The sequence below is a fragment of the Erpetoichthys calabaricus genome, chromosome 4 (genome assembly GCF_900747795.2).
Source record: "Erpetoichthys calabaricus chromosome 4, fErpCal1.3, whole genome shotgun sequence".
NCBI lineage: Eukaryota > Metazoa > Chordata > Cladistia > Polypteriformes > Polypteridae > Erpetoichthys > Erpetoichthys calabaricus.
This window is the reverse complement of record NC_041397.2, coordinates 56,169,846-56,190,142: the sequence shown is the minus strand read 5'-3', so window position 1 is coordinate 56,190,142 and position 20,297 is coordinate 56,169,846. Positions and strand designations below refer to the sequence as shown.

The following is a 20,297-nucleotide window of genomic DNA, read 5'->3' as shown; positions in this document are numbered from 1 at the left end:
AGCCCGTAAATGCACACGTTTAATTGCACATGTGTTAATATGTATGGTTACACAGTATTAAAAGACAGTGAACAACGTCAGTTACCTTTGTTCCCGCGTTTGATAAAAGGTGAGCTTTTAAGCCTGAGAAATCACCCCGTAAATGCACACGTTTAATTGCACATGTGTTAATATGTATGCTTACACAGTATTAAAAGACAGTCAAAAATTAACGTCATTTACCTTCGTTCTCGCGTGTGACTCGTGCTGTAAATCTCTTCCTTGTTTTTAGTTCACGTGATTACGTAGGAGGCGTGATGACGCGATACGTGACTCCGCCTCCTCCATTACAGTGTATGGACAAAAAATATGTTTCAGTTATGACCATTACGCTTTGAATTTCGAAATGAAACCTGCCTAACTTTTGTAAGTAAGCTGTAAGGAATGAGCCTGCCAAATTTCAGCCTTCCACCTACACGGGAAGTTGGAGAATTAGTGATGAGTGAGTCAGTGAGTCAGTCAGTCAGTCAGTGAGGGCTTTGCCTTTTATTATTATAGATATGACAGCAACACTCATAACAATGACAACACAATTACATTGACAATCATGTTACGTTATTTTAAAAATGTTTCCTTTACTTTTTCATAACCTCTTTAACACACTACTTCTCCGCTGCGAAGCGCGGGTATTTTGCTAATATGAAATAAAGGTAAGTTATGATGAGTATAAATTGGAGAAAAACAATAGAAATGCTAAAATGTATTTTAAAATCTGTAGACCGTGATGGTAATACTCGTATGTACATAATAAGCAATATTTATGTGTTCCTTTGTGAAAGTCCACTCTCTCCTATAATATATGAGTTTGTGGCATGCTGGGCTATTAGTGTTATATTGAGACAGAAGGTCATAAGAAGAAGATTCTCTCCTGTTATACTCTTAAAATGGATGATTATTCAATGGCACTTTACTGGGTTGTGTGGTTCCTCATTGCTCCATTGCTTAAAATTACCATTTAATTGTGGGAAACATTCCTTGCATTTTAAGTTGGCTCTTTGGGCTTTGAAAAGGTTCCTAAAACATAAATATTTAATGTATAGTAGACTACTAGGAGGATACAATAGATCAAGAAAAGCTGAGCTTATCCTGAGTTATAACATGCAGCAAGAATCTCTTAAAAATGATGAACCCATTGATATTTCACAAACTGTTAACATCTGTTCATGAATTTTTATGGAGCCTGTTATGGACCTAAATAAATAAAGAATCTTTCAGGAAGCATCATGTACATGGTTCTCCTATGACATCACGTCTGAAAAACTACAATGGCTCCTTTATTTTTAAGAGTGTAGCCTCAAGTGTAACCTAAGGACTATCTTTGGATTGGTGTCATTCTTTCACAGAGTGCATTAATGCACATATCCAAACATACACCAGGCCAATTTAGAATTACTACTCCATATCACCTGCACAGCTTTCAGATGTAAAAGTAAAATGGAGAACATGAAGGAAAACCAAATGGTTTGTGTTTGTATTGTGAAGTAAATAACATATAAAAAAATCTTATCTGCACAAGGGTGAAAATAATAAAACTGGAGATTATTCTGCAAAGTATGGAAATAAATAACATTAAATCACAAAAAAATAAAAACAAGTTACACACTAATTTAATTTTATTTTTTCCTCAGTGTGTTACAGTTTTCAATAATAATGCCCAGGACTGCACACTTTATTTTCAGAAGTGCTTTGAAACTCTTCCTACTTTGATGCTGTTGCTGTTAAAAGTTATAACCAACATATCACCTTTATAACTGTTCCATATTTGTGTTGGTAGTTTCTTTTTAAATAGAAAAACTGAAATAATATGAAAAAGAAAGATTTCAGTAAATTAATTAATAACAGCGTGATGACGCCAGTTAATTACATATTGGAGGAATTTACTTTTCTGGTAGCAGCACTCACTACACATCTGTGCACACCAACACTCACTCATAACAAACCAATTTAGAGCCACCATTCAAGCTAACATGTGGAGGAGAAAACTAGAGCATAGTGTGAAGACCCCTAGGGATGTCAGAAGAACTAGCATTATTATGACAGTTTTGAGACATAAATCATTTTTCTTACTTATCTCCTCCATTTAATGTGCAACAACAACAGTCTTGTCTAAAAACTAAGAAGAAAATGTTCTACTGCTTCATTCAGTATTAAAACTAATTCAGAAAACTGCTGAAAATTACAAAAGAACATACAATATTTGTTCTATTTCTCTTACCTTTTACATACAAGTCTAGCTGTTCCCTCACCTTGAATTCCTGGTTCCCACCCAAAAATACATAGGTACCGGGAATATTGTGATGATGACAGAAAATAAATGTCCTCCTAATGTAGAAGAACACACAATGAAATCCCCATGTTAGTTACAGTAAAGAACACAATAGATTTTAAAGATGCATTTTTAATTCATCACTGTTTTGACCTTTTATTATTGTTGTCCATTTCCTTGACACTTAGCATTTAACTCAGCAAATAGTTGTGGTGGAAAAAAAACACAGGCATGTGCATGACAAAAATCCCCTTGTCCAAACAATACTTTAAACATAAGGATTTGTTTCTGTTTAAAACTGAATAACATTTTTTATCTTGTGCATTTTATCAATTAAGGTATTTTTTAAAAAACTTTTTAAGAGATTAAATTAACAGAAAACCTTTATGTCTTTTAATCCATATGAAACTTAATAACAGGTATGTTTATTGGTGTTGATCCATCATCAGGCTGCTCTTTTTCTACAGATTTTTCTAAATTGTATTATTTTATAACTATGAAAGTAGTAGTTTTGTTGTGTAAAATGTCTACCACATGTTATTAAAATTCACAAGAGATTTTTTCCATAATTACATTTTTATTAAAACCAAGTCCATGCTGAACAGAACACTAGATACAAATAATGTTAATTTATTGAAAATAATGAGTGTTGCCTTGTTGAAAAGTTGTAATTTTTCAGTTAGTCCTAAACTTAGATAAATATAAATTTAGATGACAGGGCACATGTGTAACAGAATTTACTTTGTCAAAAATAAGCCATGTATGAAAAAGTAAATACATCCCGTGAGTTAGTATTGTGTTAGACCTCCTTTATTAGCAAGCAGTGATTTGTCAACCCTGCAGAATCACAGAAATGTTTGGCAAACTTTACCAAATTCCACAAAATGCATTGAAATCAGTGGGGAAGGAGGAACTGAACTAGTTTTGTGTGGCTTGTAATAGTGCAATGGTGTTTTAAGTGTCCCAGAGGGCTAGAGAGGCATCTACCAATTATGTTGGACTGATTATTTTGGCCAAAAATGTGCTGTGAGCTGTGAGGGGCAGTGCTAACCACTGTGCCAACATTCTTAAGCAACAAAAGATGCAAACTGAATGATAACCACAAAAAAATAATAACAAATAGGCACAAACTAGTAATAAGTAAAAAAAAAAAAAATATATATATATATATATATATATATATATGTAATAATTATAAATATATAAAATCCAACGTCTGTCCGCTTTACACAAGAGAACTACTTAACAGATTTAGGTCAGGTTTTTTTCTGTAATTTGCTTGACCATTGATTTTGCAACTTCTCTCATTGCGCTATGTATCACAGTTCATTTGCAGTACCGATTTATTTGCGTGAATTTGAGAGACACGTAGTGGGCCGAGGGGAGGGTGGCGGGGCCCTCCTCACTCACACGCCAGCCTTGGGGTGTTCCTTACCTCCAATTAGCTAGCAAACGACAGAACTACGTAACGGATTTAGATTGTGTTTTTTTCTATAATTTGATTGAACATTCTGGTTGATTTTGCAACTTCTCTCATCACACTAAGAATCATAGTTCGCTTGCAGGAGCAATATATTCACGTAATCCGAGACAGAGGCTGCGGGCCGAGGGGAAGGGGAAGTGTGACATCAGGAGTAGGGAGCCAGGCAGGTCCCTCCTCACTGTCTTGTTTGACTACTATGCGGGCGGAGCCACGGAGGATCGCTAGTATAAATATATATTATATATATATATATATATTGTCACACACGTGCGATTAGGAGGCAGCTAAAGGGCTTACGTAACTGTAATACTACGTCAGACCAGGGGGTGGCGGAGTATGCTGACTGTCTCTCTCAGTCTCTTGCAGACCATTCCTGGGAAATTCCACCAGGTTCCGGTGCCACTGATGATGTCACTTCCGGTGTGGATGACATCATTTCCTTTACCTAGCCCTTAAAACCACCATTTTACCTCCACTTAATCAGTTCTGTTTTGGACTGTGTCTTGTAAAGAACTCACTTTTACAAACCTTTTGCAGCCAGGATCATATTATACGGGTGACTGCTCCAAACCTTTGTGACTATCTGGAGTCAATTTGTTACAATATATATACGTATATACATTGTATATCATTGTACTCACAGAGTTCCAACATTGGAGAACACATTTGATGAAGCAGAAGTTTGCTCCATTGTTTTAAGTCCTACAACCAGGTGTCACTCGAATGTATTTTTTACTTCCAATCTCTTAGATGCTTTGCACTTTTTCTTTAATAAAGTAGGGAGAAGCAGCTTGCACCGTGGTAGTGCTGCTGCCTTGCAATAAGGGGAAAATGGGTTGACAAACAAACCCCAAATCATTGCCCCTTGATAGTTGCATGAGGTTATTGTCTTGATATGTTCCACCTAGATTTTTGCCCAAAATGTCATTTCCTCTTTGCTTCTCCTCCTTTATCCATCTCCATAAGACACACTGAGTTGCATTGACCAGGGCTGGTCTGAACTAAACAGTTAAAAAGAAGACTTAATTATTATTGATTTTATCTCAATTATATTGCTGCAAGCCTTTTTTTTTATCATGGCCAACTTGGGTGTAATTCGGGTGTCGTTTCAGGCACTAGCCCATTTCACAAATAACTTCTAATGCCATATTAGGTTTCAAAGGAACAAAGCCGGGCCTTTTTGGGGCCCTGAAGCTTGAACTGTTATGGAGGCCCCTTTGCAACCACCAATGAGATTTGTCTCCTTTTTTGTTTTTTCTAGAAACATATTCATGTAGAGTTTTGACAATTGAAAGCTTCCTTGCAATGTCATTTTCTAGAGACAATATGCATAAAGAATTGAAGTGCTCTTCAGTCATGACACACCAAAATTTGTTCTTTATAAAAGAATATCTTTGAAAAATTCATTTCTTCTTTACAGCTTGTGTTAGGCATTGTCCAGTGAAGTTTAAGCACAGTTGTAATATTGGCGAACATTTCAAACAGGTGTCGCTGATTTTATTTTATGTAATTTAGATGGCGTGTTTTCTTCTGTGATTCTGGGATTTCCTAAGGTGCAAATATTCTTTGCACAGAATACTCATTTTCTAATTTGTGGTCAATATTATCTTTGCACTATGATATTATAAGTTTAATACTGTCCTCTTCAATTTCATGTTAGCATTGTGATTGCGTTCTCAGTGGCTCTCTTTTGTGGTTATGATGTCATGTACTGTTTGTATCTATCAAAGAAGATTTTTTTTCTTACCTTTTAATTTTACTGTGTTTAACTTGTACATAGGTAAAATTGTTACTATTTATTGTAATACTAGGGTGCTGTACGGTGTTAGCCATTATGGATGTAGTGAGAAGTTAAGCAAAATGACACCTTTTATGGGCTAACTAGAAAGATTACAAGATCTTACCTGAAGAAGAGGCCTGAGTTGCCTCAAAAGCTTGCATATTGTAGTCTTTCTAGTTAGCCAATAAAATGTGTCATTTTGCTTAACTTCTTAGTATTTATTATAATCTATATATATAAAATCCCTATGTGCATCCAGGTGTCTGTGTGTGGGTGTCTTCTGATGAAGTGCGCATGCGCGGGGCACGGTGCGATGCGCGATATTACTGTCAGAGAAACTTAGAGGCGGTTTACGGAAATACAAACCAGTATTACTGCGAGAAGAAATTAAAGGTACACAATACAGTGACGCATATTACAGCCACATACAAGCCAGTATTACTGTCAGAGGAGATTAAAGGCATATTACAGACGCGCACGCCTCTATTACCGCCAGAGAAAATTAAAAGGTATATTACGGACGTACAAGCCAGCGGACGTACAAGACGGTATCCTTCAACAAGGGCGCGCAAAGGCATCCTTCAATAAGGGCGCGCACAAAAAGGCGAGCCTCAAAAGGGCGACCTCAATTGGGCGCAGCGAATAAAGGCGCGCGTAAATAAAGATCTGCACCTTTGTTGCTCTTCACATATTCCAGAGCCATTTGAACTAAATTATCTATGAACGCCTTTATTCGCCACGCTCAATTGAAGTCGCCCTTTTGAAGCTCGCCTTTTTGTGCGCGTCCTTATTGAATAAAGCCGTACAAGACAGTATTACTGTCACAGAAAATTAAAGACACACAATACACGGCAGCAGCCCACGAAGAACAGTCAGCTCAGCAAGTAAATATCAACAAAAGAAAGGCTGAAAGAAAGAAAAATACGACCAACAAAAAGAATGAGGTCAAAGTCCCTTGCCATTTAATATAGACTGTTCCTACTAATGTTTATGCACTACTGTTCTAGCGCCTGTTATTGTAACGGGCTAAATGACTAGTAGTATTATATGTTTAGTATTTTTTAGGGTTTTATGAGATGATTCATATACATGAAAAGGTACCGAAATGTTTACACTGACTGTAAGCAATGAAATATGCTTTCATTTTTTTCAATTACAGATAGCCTAAGTCAAATAATTTTAGTAAAAATATTAATTTGTTTCATAATTGTTAATATTGTTTTAAATTATTTATAATTATTTTATATTAAATATATTTAGAATGAAACATCCTTAATTTGATCATTTTTTCATTTTTTGGCTAGCCTACATGATACTTTATTAACCTTTTCATTTTTATTTTTACTAATATTTTGTATTGAGTTACACTATATTATTAATTCTATTGTTTTTTAAAAACAATTTTTCATACATTAGAAATGCAAACTTTCTAAGCAATGTGGACTTAAGGTGCTTCTTGGGTCCCTCTGGGATTAGGGGCTTGGAGTTAAGCTTCATTAGTTTCACAGTAAATTTACCCCTGCCCAGGAATGCTAACAGAATAGTACCGTTAGCAGTATTACGATTTGATCACTTACAGTTATATAGTGCAAGCATCTACATCATGAGGCACTCAATTAGTATGCTGCAATGGGAGTATTTTGTGTTTTTTTTCTCATTTTGTAAGTGTCAATCATGCAGTGTGAGCCATTTTGAAATGACATGTTTTCTATCATCATACAGTGTAAAAGGCTGGTTTAACATTCATTTACTTTGGCTATGGAAATAGGATAGGGTTGTCAGGCACATATAGCTTTCCAAACTAGGTAGCAAGCTTAATCTGAATACAGTTTGATGAACAATTCAGACATTATGAGAAGATTAAGTATTAAGTAACATTACTGTATTTAATCCTAAGTGTTTAGTTAGGTTGGGCAGTCAACTCACCTTGCTTGCTCATTTAGCAAACTATCCATTTTAAATTTGTAAGCTACTGTACATTTGTTCTGCCTTTTTTAAATAATCAATTAAAACTTAACTGAGCATGTTCAATTACTGTTACTGTAAATCACCTTGTGCTCTCTTACAAAGCTGAAACATGATTGGCTCTTTTTCTCTGGCTCAGCATGCAGAAAATACATGGAGGCGACAAATATGATTCTGGCTGCTGAAAATGGATTGTCAAATCAATCACTTCTTTCCAAACAAGAGGGTGCCAGAACACTGTTTTGAAACATTCCAGGCCAATGTAACCACTGGTTATATCCTTAAAGAATTTAAAGAGGGTGTACGTACTACATACTTATGGATGACATTGGTGGAAAGATTGTGTCCAGTATTACCCTTTACACAATTAGTTATTTGTAGAAAAATAAAGCTGTTTGCCACCTCACACCTTCGCATCTTTGACATCATTTTCAGTTGTTATTAGTTTGAGTCTAATGCACACTTGAAAGTTATTGATTACAATTTAGTGAGAGCTGTTTCTGCCCTGTTGTAAATGAAAAGTGTCATAAAATCATTTCAGTTTAGGTAGATAAGTATAATGTATGTCCACAAACTTCAAGTAATGGGAATATTAGTTATTCTAGACATAAATGTAGAAAATGTTTGCCTAATAAAGGATGTCTGTCATGTTATTTAAAACCATGTGACCTCACGTTTGATGACTGATAGAGGTATTGTTTGAGTAAAATATGGAGGGATATGTAGGGGTAACAGCGAACGCTGAGATTGGAAATGTAAACACTTTAGGTGAAAATCTCAAAAAATGGATTGTAATTTAAAAATGTTATGAATTAGTTCTGTAACCCCACATGAAGAAAGCTTTGTGTAGAAACCATATTAGTATATGTACTGTTCTTGATTCCATTTTTTATTATTTGATAATTGATGTAGCCAGATGATACAATGGTAGGTTTTGCTGCCTTATGGATCCAATGACTTAGGTTCAATTGCTGGCCCATCACTGTGTGTAGAAGAGCATTTGTGTTTTTTCCAGGTGCTCCTTTTCTTTTCAGTTTCACATTCTAAAGATATGTTGTTCAATTAATAAGTAACTCTTTAGTGAACAAATAAATTACATTTCTAAAAAAAACAAAAAGACACATCATATTTCCATATATTGTATTATTTTCTGATTTATCAGCTTCCTCTTCACTTGTTATCATTTATATAAATGTAATCGGTTTATAGTTCTCTTTTTCACTGAATAGAAATCCACTCTAAAGGAACACATAATTCTAAAACAGAAATATCAAGAAGCAGTTTAAAGATGATTAAATGACAGCCTCAAAAACACTCCTGCCATCATCAATTAAAAATAAATAAGTTACCTTGTTTCATAAGCAGGTTCCTGAACATTGCAAGAAAATAACTCTTTGTTATACATCCATTTGCACTGAATAGGTGGAAATGCAAAAACTGTGACATTCAAGCAAATACTATTAGGTGGAGTAATTTCATTTTGCCGAATAATCTTGGAAAAGTTGAGGAATCCTTTTTCTAAAAAGGAAGAAAAGAGATGCACACATTTTGAAATAATATCCACTGGAATGTGGATTTAATAATTTTGAATACAGCATAGAAGTTATTAGGATTGTAATATATTGGATTTTACATACAAAATGTGTCATGAGACAAAAAAGCTGCCATACTTGAAACATAACTGTATAAAAATTGCTAAAAATATAATATAAATCAATATTATGAATGCAGAACTGTGTTAAGTCAAAAATCTGTTCTCATGTTTTGTGTACTGTATGTTCTATGATCTGCGGTGGGTTGGCACCCTGCCCGGGATTGGTTCCTGCCTTGTGCCCTGTGTTGGCTGGGATTGGCTCCAGCAGACCCCCGTGACCCTGTGTTCGGATTCAGCGGGTTGGAAAATGGATGGATGGATGGATGTTCTATGATGATTCAAAACCTTATTCAAGAGTATGTGATCCAAAAACCAGTGTTCAAGACAAAGATTTTTTTTCAAGAAACTTTGCTGCTGTAAGTGCTTTGAGACATCTGATGTGAAGGCAGAGGGGAAGGAGGGGAGGAAAAGAACATCGTGGTAGCAGCATTCCTGCATTCCTTCTTAGACTGGGTGAGAAGAAGATAGGTGACAGCTGATGATGTCATTTCCTCCCAGCAACTTGTCCCCATTCTTCTTCCCCTTCAGGATTAAAAAAAGAACAACGTGGATCAAAGTGACTTGCCATTTCTTTGACTACCTCAGTACAGGACACCTTGCAATGAGGAGTATTACATTTCAAAATGCTGTTAAAGCAGCACATTTATTTTCTTACAGCTTGCCTTAGACAATTCAACAGAGTCCCATCTTGAAGTCCAATCATGTTGACATATTGTCTTGCTTTCACAACTGCATTAGGTATGCCAGCTTGTTTTTTTTTTCTACATAATGTTAAGTTTTGGATATATTAAAAATGTGTATTTCTCAGGTAAAAGCCTATAATTAGTTTTTTCTGTAAATGTTTTTTGATTCTGATCATCTGTTTCAAAGAACGTATAGATCAATGCAGCATCATGGCAGAGGAAAATGTCAAAATATTTCCTCAATGCTGTCTTTTATAGAAATGTAGGCCTCACCAATCAGAAATGTTCTTTAGTTTAGCTATATAAAATGTGTTCCATTACTGTGATTATATAAAATGTTAGGCTGCTAAATACCTCACATGACACTAATTTGGAGTAATGCATGTTATTTGTGTTTATTATGTTATTGGCCATACTCATATTCCTCCCATGCAACTGGACTTTTCTTAAACAGCGGTGATGAAAGATTATTAGCTGTGGGCCTGTGTTATATTAAAAGTCTGAATTTCTGAAAGTTTTTGTTTGTCTTATATAAAACATATTACAATCTTTGAAAGAATTATTCATTTCTGAGCTGCCATTTTTATTCATCATTAAACAAGTGAGGTTTGCTTAGGGGAGTGCTAAGTTACCATCCAGTCAGTGAATTTGTTGATGACTTGAAATAGATTGCTTTATTTTTTTTATTTTTTTTGTCTAATCTCGAAGTGCAAAATACAGTTGATTATTTAGATGAGCAATTATTTCTTTGTTAGAATTCTCGCACAAGTTAGCAAAGGGCTGCAGAAATTAAAGAAAAGCCAGAGCAAAGGCAGATAACACTGAGCCCTTTTGCTCATAATATATCTCTCAGAATGGCATTTTCCATAAATAAACAAATAATATAATGAGAAAAATATCAGTTACACTAAAATGAAACCAAACAACAAAGTAAGAATAAAATAGTACATATGTTTCAAGATCAAAAAACTTTATACAAAAAATTATGCACAATTGAACAATACATTTAAAAAAAAATACAAATTTATAGTACACAACCCCCAGTTTGAAGTTGATATTTACAGTAAAAATATTTCTGTTAGTGTATATTAGCCATTGATCTTTTGCTTACCCACAACTGAGAGCATTAAACTTCTAGATTTGTTTCCTGAAAGCAAACAGGTATATAGCCCACTGTCTTCCATGGCAACGGATTGAAATGCTATGTATCTTATCTTTTTTTTTCCATAGTGCTCTTCAATAAAATGTAACTGATGAAGATAAAAATATTAAAATCAAACTAGTTTAGTGTAATGTTTAAAAATAATTACTTTTTTAGTTATCCAATTTTTTTTTTTTTTTTTACCTTTTTTTCTGTATGGTCACTTCGGATTATAGGAAAATTATTGTAATCACTGCACCGAAACAGAAATGGATCTCCAACTTTAAGAAACACACGAGGCTCTGATTCAAAACGTTCAAGGAGTTGACCTAAAAAAATAAGCATGAAAATTTTAGTATTGTGTTCAACAAATTTTATAATAAAAGTATGCCATAAATAAAACATACACTAATTATTAATTCTGTATTTTCCTTAATGATTGAAGGCACAATCAAAGTTATATCTAGATGCTTCTGCTGCGCTGCATTGTTCAAGGCCATGTTGCTATTTTTCAGGTTTTCCCAGGCTATCCCAAATGTGTTTCTTCCACTCTTCATTGTCCTGGGCATCCATTCTTTTTACATCATTCAACACCACCTCTAACCATATTGCCTTTGGCCTCCTTCTAGGGCTCAATCTTGCCACCTCTATCTTTATGTACCTTTGCACTCAGTCATCCTTTGCCCTTCAGTCCATGTGCACAAACTCCCTTCTCGTTAGTACAATACCTATCGCCTCCACACCTAGTCTTCCTCTGATGATCCTCTCCTTAAGATAATATTTTCAAACACTCTTAATCCAAGTCAGAGTAACAAGGAGCTACAGTGGGGCCTAGCAGGGTCTAATACAGTCTACTCTGAGAAATGACTTTAATCTATGCAAGGATGTGGAAGTTTGAATGTGGCTGTCATTCTGACTATAGCTTCAGTAAATGTACAGATTGCTGGTGAAAGTCCATTGGAGAAATATAGTCCATACAGGGTGTGCTGAGTCTACCCCTGTGTTTTCTCTTATTGGGTCTTGCCTTAGAAGAAAACATGGGGTCATTCTAACTATTATCACAAACCACCTCATCTAACTTTGTTTAGCAAAAATTCGAGGTATTCAGTACTGCTAAGCTCCTTACTCTATCACAAATAATGGCCCAGCGACCCTGCACAGCAAGCACATATAAAGTGCTTATGATCTTATTTTTTCAGTCACCACAAAAATCATTTGACCATAGCCGAGAATGTGGATGTATGCTGACTCATTAACATCATCTGAGAACCTAGCTCCTGTTTCACCACCAAAACACATTTTGAAAAACTGCGTCTGTGTTGCCAATTCATTGGTCAACCTCACGATCACCTTTCATTTCACTTTCGACAAAGACTTCAGGTAATTTGAACGAACTCCTTCACTTGAGGCAGCTGCTCATTCTTTATCTGACGTCATCTAGACATTCTGTTCTGAGAGAAATTGGGCAGTAGTAAAATGTCATCCCAATCAAATCACACTCTTCTGCATACCATTCCAGTGCATATTGGGGTATGATAAGGCCAAGTCCCTAACATCGTTTGCAAAGAGCACAGATGTAATCCTTAAATTCCTAAACTGGATACTCTGTAATCCTCAGTTGCACCTTAACATACTATACAACATCGTTCATTGTCCAATGAACAAACCCAACTTAATGTGAATAAAATTTCTCTCTACAAATGGAGGGACCAAAAGGTATGTAGTCATGGCCCCTTAGCCCCATACTCTTAATTCACCTTCTATAAAAAATATTTAATGAAAATTCTTGAGATTTTTCCAATCCATAAAGCACTCATATACAGGATTCTCATGACCCCCTCAAATATATTCACAAAGGTAATGAGGTGGTTTACTGATCCAGAGCCAGGATAGAATCTCCATTGCTCACCTTGAATGTGAGGTCAACTGTCTGATGGAATCTGCATTCCAATACCCCAGCAGAGACTTTTCCATAGAGGATGAGGAGTGTAATCCCTTGACAGTTTGAACATATCCTCTTAACCTTGTTTTTAAAAAATGGGACTACATCACCAGTCTACAAGACCCAACTGTCCCCTACTTCTATGCAACATTAAAAAGGTATTTTAGCAAAAACACCCCCACAATATTTTGTGATTTCATCATTTCCATTAGGATCACATTTATTCTGTGATCTTGTGACTACACTTTGCAATCTGTGCAGGGACCTCAGCAACATAGATGAACCTAACACTCAATCAATACTTTTGGCACTGCCTCCAAGGAGAAGGATGTGTTCATATGATTTAATAGTTCTTCAGAGCACTCCTTTCATCTATTGACAGTATCCACATTTGCCATCAACAGTTTTTGTTCCAGACACTGCTGTAGTTATTGCCTTTTTGGTTTGCTGCCACCCTTCAGTCAAATCCAGAGACATCCCCATGCTAATAATACATATAAGACATCTTTCTTCATTTGACAGCTTCTCCTGCAGTCTCATTTCAGGTAACCTAACTAGAAAGTCAATCAACAATTATTTTATGAGTATCCTTGTGTGGTTGAAAATCCTTAACTAGCATTGAAATCCATAAAAAGATCGCCTATTTGGTTCGGACCAGACAAGTAATTCTTCCTCATCACATGCCCCCTGGTATGATGTCTTCCAGTAAGACTACAATGCATGCCACATATAACAGTCAAAGTTGCATTCTGATGACCTTCTCCTCCACTGTAACAAACCCCAACTGTATTGCATCCTGTCAAAGGCTTGTGAGAATTTCCATACTTTGCCAAAGCCTCTCTAGTGCAGCAATTCCAGAGTAAGAAACAGACCACACTTAATTGAGAAGTTTGATTCCAGAGTCAGTGCTGGATACAGAGATGAGTTTAACTATATCTAGCCAATATTTTTCAACTACTTGCAAAAGCTTTAACACCTTTCTCACCAAAAAGCTAAATCCCACGTCCCAAGAGCAATTCATAAGGCCTATTATGCCTAACTCCGTCATACTCCTAACTGTTGTCCAAATAGCAATGCAATCAATGTTCATTCTTGACCTTGTGTGTGGTTCAGCCATATGTTGTATCCTGGCAGCTTTTTAAAGATATGACTGAGCAGTAATCTGTTATTTTCCATCCATCCATTTTCCAACCTGCTGAATCCGAACACAGGGTCACGGGGGTCTGCTGGAGCCAATCCCAGCCAACACAGGGCACAAGGCAGGAACCAATCCTGGGCAGGGTGCCAACCCACCGCAGGACACACACAAACACACCCACACACCAAGCACACACTAGGGCCAATTTTAGAAACTCCACACAGGGAGGACATCTGTTATTTTATTTAAGAAAATTATTATTTCCATTGTAGAGTTATGTATGAGGGAAGTGTGACAGTGGTAAAGTCTGCAGTAGGAGTGACGGATGCATTCAGCGTGGAGGTGGGATTACATCAGGGATCGGCTCTGAGCCCTTTCTTATTTGCAATGGTGATGGACAGGTTGACAGATGAGATTAGACAGGAGTCCAAAAGGACTATGATGATTAATGATGACATTGTGATCTGTAGTGAGAGTAGGGAGCAGGTTGAGGAGACCCTGGAGAGGTAGAGATATGCACTAGAGAGGAGAGGAATGAAGGTCAGTAGGAACAAGATAGAATACATGTGTGTGAATGAGAGGAAGGTCAGTGGAATGGTGAGGATGCAGGGAGTAGAGTTGGCGAAGGTGGATGACTTGAAATACTTGGGATCAACAGTACAGAGTAACGGGGATTGTGGAAGGGAGGTGAAAAAGAGAGTGCAGGCAGGGTGGAATGGGTGGAGAAGAGTGTCAGGAGTGATGTGTGACAGACGGTTATCAGCAAGAGTGAAAGGGAAGGTCTACAGGACAGTAGTGAGACCAGCTTTGTTAAATGGGTTGGAGACGGTGGCACTGACCAGAAAGCAGGAGACAGACCTGGAGGTGGGAGAGTTAAAGATGCTAAAATTTGCATTGGGTTTATCGAGGATGTACAGGATTAGAAACGAGTACATTAGAGGGTTAGCTCAGGTTGGACGGATGGGAGACAAAGTCAGAGAGGCGAGATTGCATTGGTTTGGACATGTGCAGAGGAGAGATGCTGGGTATTTTGGGAAAAGAATGCTAAGGATAGAGCTGGCTGGCAAGAGGAAAAGAGGAAGGCCTAAGAGAAGGTTTATGGATGTGGTGAGAGAGGACATGCAGGTGATGTGTGTAACAGAACAAGATGCAGAAGACAGGAAGATATGGAAGAAGATGATCCACTGTTGCGACCCCTAACGGGAGCAGCCAAAAGAAGAATTAGAATTATTTCCATTGTAGAGATCAGGAAGCAGAGAAGCACAACATAAACAGGACAGAACCCAATAGTCAATATTGGGGATGTCATATGTGTAGGAAAACAGATACTGTATATCAGGAGGTGTAGCCTTTCTATAGTGTATATTATTTTGCTGCAGATGGAAGCAATAGTGGGTAGTGTTAAACATTAGGTATTTCAGGGAGAGCATTACTGGCAGTTCAAATAAGAGGCATAATGTGCCTGTGTAACATCCATGTGGCTTTGACAGCTAAAAACCAAATGTTGACCATTGATATTAGTGTATTACTGCCTAGATGGAGTATAAATTAGTTTTATAACTATAAAGTTAAGCTCATAAGAGGCTAATGGATATGTACTTTTATACAAGACAACAATCCCATCCAAGACTGGTTCCTGTGTTTAACTTCATGTTGCTCTGGTTTCCTGTGACCGTGAATTGAAACAAACAGGTAAGAAAAATGGAAGAATAAGTGAAAATTTATAATGTTACTTCTCACTCTAAATATAACCTTATGAAGTGTGTTTTACCTACAGAAAAATAAAAAATGAACAACAAAAATATGGTCTTGGCTATATGATGCAAGGCCCTTCAAAGCCAGCAGGAGGAGCCGTGACATTTAAAATGATGGTCAATTTTTTCTTGCTGTTGGAAGAATAACATTTTAAACTGAAGAAAAGTAAATCTCTAGACTAGAGAGTGCTTCTCAATAGATTTATTGTTAGAGACTTTGATGTTCATGCTGAAATATTTATTTAAAAACCATATTGTGATACCTCAGGTACCCACAGCATTGGCATCTGCTGTCTCTAGGACAATGAGGACAAACAACAACACTGGTGCAAAGGTTCCTACAGCATTTTATTCACAAACAATCAAATCGATTCTTCATGGAGGTTAAAATCAATGAATAAGAAAAGCCAATAAATAGATTAAAATCAAGAAAAAGCAGAGTCAGAACCAGCTATTTTTTTTAATTCTTGCCTCTTAAGCCCCAGTACATCTCTCTCTATCTCTAAATGCCATCTCCTTTGCATACCATACTGGCCTGCTCAGCAGGTGGAGATGCCAGTAAGTATGGCCAGCCATCTTTGGTTGTTGAAACCACGACCATCCCTCTGCATACATGGGGATCACTGAGTCCTGCTCCCTTGTCCTACCACCATCAGCAAATGTGGATCAACTGTCAGTGTAGTTGGCCACTACTGCTCCTCTACAATGCTCAGCAGAAAAAACCCACCTCTGGCGCACCATTCCCTTCACTCCACACGGGGCTTCTCAACTGCCTTGCCTCCAACCAACTCTCCCTTAAGATTTTTTTATCTGCACCAATTCAGACTTTTCATCATTCTTGATTTTTCTACTTTCTTGCTTTTCGGAACCTTTTTATACCCAGTAAGTGCATGTGCACTAACAATCCACAGAACCCCAATAAGGAACAGTCACGATAACTGCTTTGGGATCAGAGCTGCTTCACTGTTTTTCTCAAAAGCCTGCACTGCCATGGACCCCTGGCACACCTGACCACACACAAGTTGTTGAATAACAAAATACAAGTTTTGAGGGCATAAGTATAATATACTTCAGAGCAAATTCTTTGACAAATCACCCTTTGATAGGCTTTATTATGCCAAATTCATAACTTCTTTTTATCATTGTTACAAATGCGGAGTCATTAAAAAGTGCATGCTTAAACAAAACACAGGTTTGGATTATTTATCTATAGCACTATGTTATATATTCATGTGATTTTTAGTTACAATTGTGATTTCACCCATCTCTCCATTTTTTGAAGTTGATTCTTCCACTACAGGATTGCTAAGTGTGGGGCTTGTACCAGAATACATCCAGGGCAAACGTTATTTTTTTACAAGACAAATCTCACTAGTACTTGGCCAGTTTAGATATGACATTTAAAGGAGTCTGGACAGAACAAAATCACAACAGAAACAGGAAAAACTGAAACAGAAAAGTCCAATCCGTGGAGCTGAAAGTCTGTACCACTAATCACTTCATCGACATATGTGTTTTACAATGTACTATACTGAATTACAGAGTAGCTTTAGTTTGCTAATGTATATATTCACTGCTAGTATAAAGACAAACGTAATGTATGTTAAATGAAACTTCTATACACAGATTAAATGAGTGGGCTTGTTTTTATACATACCTAAATCAATCAGCCTGGAGCATTCCATGCCTAATCTATTGCATGCACAGCACCATTTCATTTCTTTATGTATCTGGGATCCTGAAATGTTTTTCACTACCATTCCAGAATAATCTACTGTCTGCGTTTTGTCATCAGATTTGGCACACCTGCAGATTTCCAAAACAACACTAATTAAGCCAGTTATTTATCTTTATTATTTTAGAAAGATTCACACTTTATAGTTTAGAAGTATGATGTTTTAAAGTATAAACAGCACTTCCATTTCTCCAATTTAATACTCTCATGACTGTTCACTGCTCCATACTGACAGAGGAATAGTTTAAATGCTCACCTAAGATGACTAAGTAGAATGTCAGAGAATCATTTGGGCAATAGTAGATATGTAGGTGCACTTCTTGATTTGAAATTAAAATTTCAGACCTAAAGCCCAATTATGTGCATTCTTTGCCCATAAACTGAATTTTGAGATAATAATGTAATACAATTGAGAGATCAGAAGGCAGGTCATAATAAAATCAGTCAGTCATTATCCAACCTGCTACAGTATATCCTAACACAGGGTCACAGGGGTCTGCTGGAGCCAATCCCAGCCAGCACTGGGCGCAAAGCAGGAACAAATCCCGGGCAGGGCACCAACCCACTGCAGGACACACACACACACACACAGGACAATTTAGGATCGCCAATGCACCTCACCTGCATGTCTTTGGACTGTGGGAGAAAACCGGAGCACCCAGAGGAAGCCCACACAGACACGGGGAGAACATGCAAACTCCACACAGGGAGGACCTGGGAAGCGAACACAGGTGTCCTTACTGCAAGGCAGCAGCGCTACCACTGCACCATCGTGCCACCCATAATAAAATCAGTAATTAATATTTGATTAAAACTTTAAAAATAATTGTATATTTACCTGCTTATAAACAGACATGGTGTAATATCATTTCAGATTGTTGTATTTGACAGAATTCAATGCATTTGAATTCAAAGTAAATTACAAAAAACAAGTCAATTATTGGCATTCTTTCATGTCAAAAACAATCCAGGATTAAGGGGATAGAGAATTTCTCTAAGTTGCAATAGACACAAGGCAGGGACCACACGTTAAAGTATGGCTAAATATTCTTCTTAATTATTAAAGAAAACTGTGTCACAGGGCATGCAGTAGCACAGTAAAAGACTTGTCTACTAGGTGTACATTACAATTTCCAGTTACCCTCACAGTATGGCTTTCATTTCAGAAGAGGAATCAGAAGAAATCCGGTATGAACAAGTAAACTTCATACTCCCCAGTCTACACTCTGAAGTGTGATGATTGCTATTAAAGGGCACTGGCATCCACTATTCTGTATTATAGTAAATTTTGTAACAGCTATCAACAAATGTAAAAAGCCTACCACAAACTATTGTTTTATATGTTTTAATTGTATAATGTATTCACTCAGGCAGCATGGTGGACACATACTTAGTGCTACTGCCTCACAGTTTCAAATGCCTGAGTTTGAATCTCGGCCTGGTCATTGTCTGGGGGTTTGCATTTACTCCTTGTATCCGTATGTGTTTTTCCCTGAACATTTCAGTTTTTCTCCAATCAAAAACAGGAAGGCTGGATAAACTGCTAATAAATTTGACTTCCAATAAACTGGACTGTGTGGTTGAGTGTTCCCTGTAATATCCTGGTGATCCACTCAAGATTTGATCCTCGCTTGTGCCAAGAGTGGTTGGGATTGTCTTTGATACCCCATGTCACTAATATCACTAAATGTATATATATAGATCTTTCTACTACAAAACAGTGAATATATACTGTATATACTGTACTTATCGTCTGGAGTGTCATCAGAAAGCCAGTCAATAGAAGGTGGAGGGTAACCTTCAGAAGTACACTGCACAATCAGTGAGTATCCATCTTTTCTTTCGTAGACACGTAGCAATGGCTTCATTGGATAGGCTGTGGAAATAGAAAAATATGTATAAAACTAACATATACTAATTTTAATTGAATACATTTGAACAGTTACTTGTTACATGCAGATACTTTTGAATGTTTATCACATGAAATATTTGCAATTACAATGGACATTATCAAAGTAGCATGTCATTTTGTTTGAAAATGTGCTCATCATGGAAGTTTTACTTTATCCTGTGTGTAAAGTATTTTAAAAACAGAAGAACATACTGAAGACCATTGTATATTAGGGACAAAAAATCTAACTTACTTTTGATATATCAATATTTGAGGTAGGCAAATAAAAATGAAAGCCTAAAATATATAATCCTGAATCCTGATTTCAGGCAGTTGAAAGATTTTTCAAGTATTTCTATTTACAGTAAATACTCATCAAGATTGCTGATAACTGCAATCAAAGCTGCTTTCCAAAGAATTTTAGGAGAAGAATAAAAATTACCACAAATAATTGTCTTTTCTGAACGATTCATTCACTAAAACAAAAATGAAAATCCCCTGTCACTTCACTCAGTAGACAATGACATGTTTTGTTTTGAGATACTTGCCTTATGTTTTACTTCCACAGAATAGAAACTCATCATGAATAACAATGGACTTATGGTTGATCGCTGCGACCTTGAGGGATTGTGTGACACATAATCTGCTTTCATGTGTCATAAGAGATACTTGACTTGAAAAAAATTAAGCGTGCAGTTTAGGTTAAAACTGAAAATGTTGTTTTGTATGTGAGTGATGGGTTTCAAGTGAGTACTGGCTGACATGACATAAGAGCAGCTAGCAAAGCTATTAGTTTAAAATGAATTATTTTGCAAAGTAAACTAAA

General features: G+C 36.6%; 1 protein-coding gene across 1 annotated transcript in view; it reads right to left on the bottom strand.

Annotated features, from left to right (window-relative positions):
- Positions 1–20,297, bottom strand: part of flt3 (fms related receptor tyrosine kinase 3) — a 127,565-nt gene that overhangs the window by 40,871 nt on the left and 66,397 nt on the right. Inside the window, exons 5-10 of the mRNA XM_028799487.2 lie at positions 19,327–19,456; positions 17,503–17,651; positions 11,216–11,340; positions 10,982–11,120; positions 8,883–9,051; positions 2,255–2,361 (exon numbers count right to left, since the gene is read on the bottom strand). Of these exons, the coding sequence (XP_028655320.1) occupies positions 2,255–2,361; positions 8,883–9,051; positions 10,982–11,120; positions 11,216–11,340; positions 17,503–17,651; positions 19,327–19,456 (819 nt within the window). The remainder of the gene's footprint in view (positions 1–2,254; positions 2,362–8,882; positions 9,052–10,981; positions 11,121–11,215; positions 11,341–17,502; positions 17,652–19,326; positions 19,457–20,297) is intronic.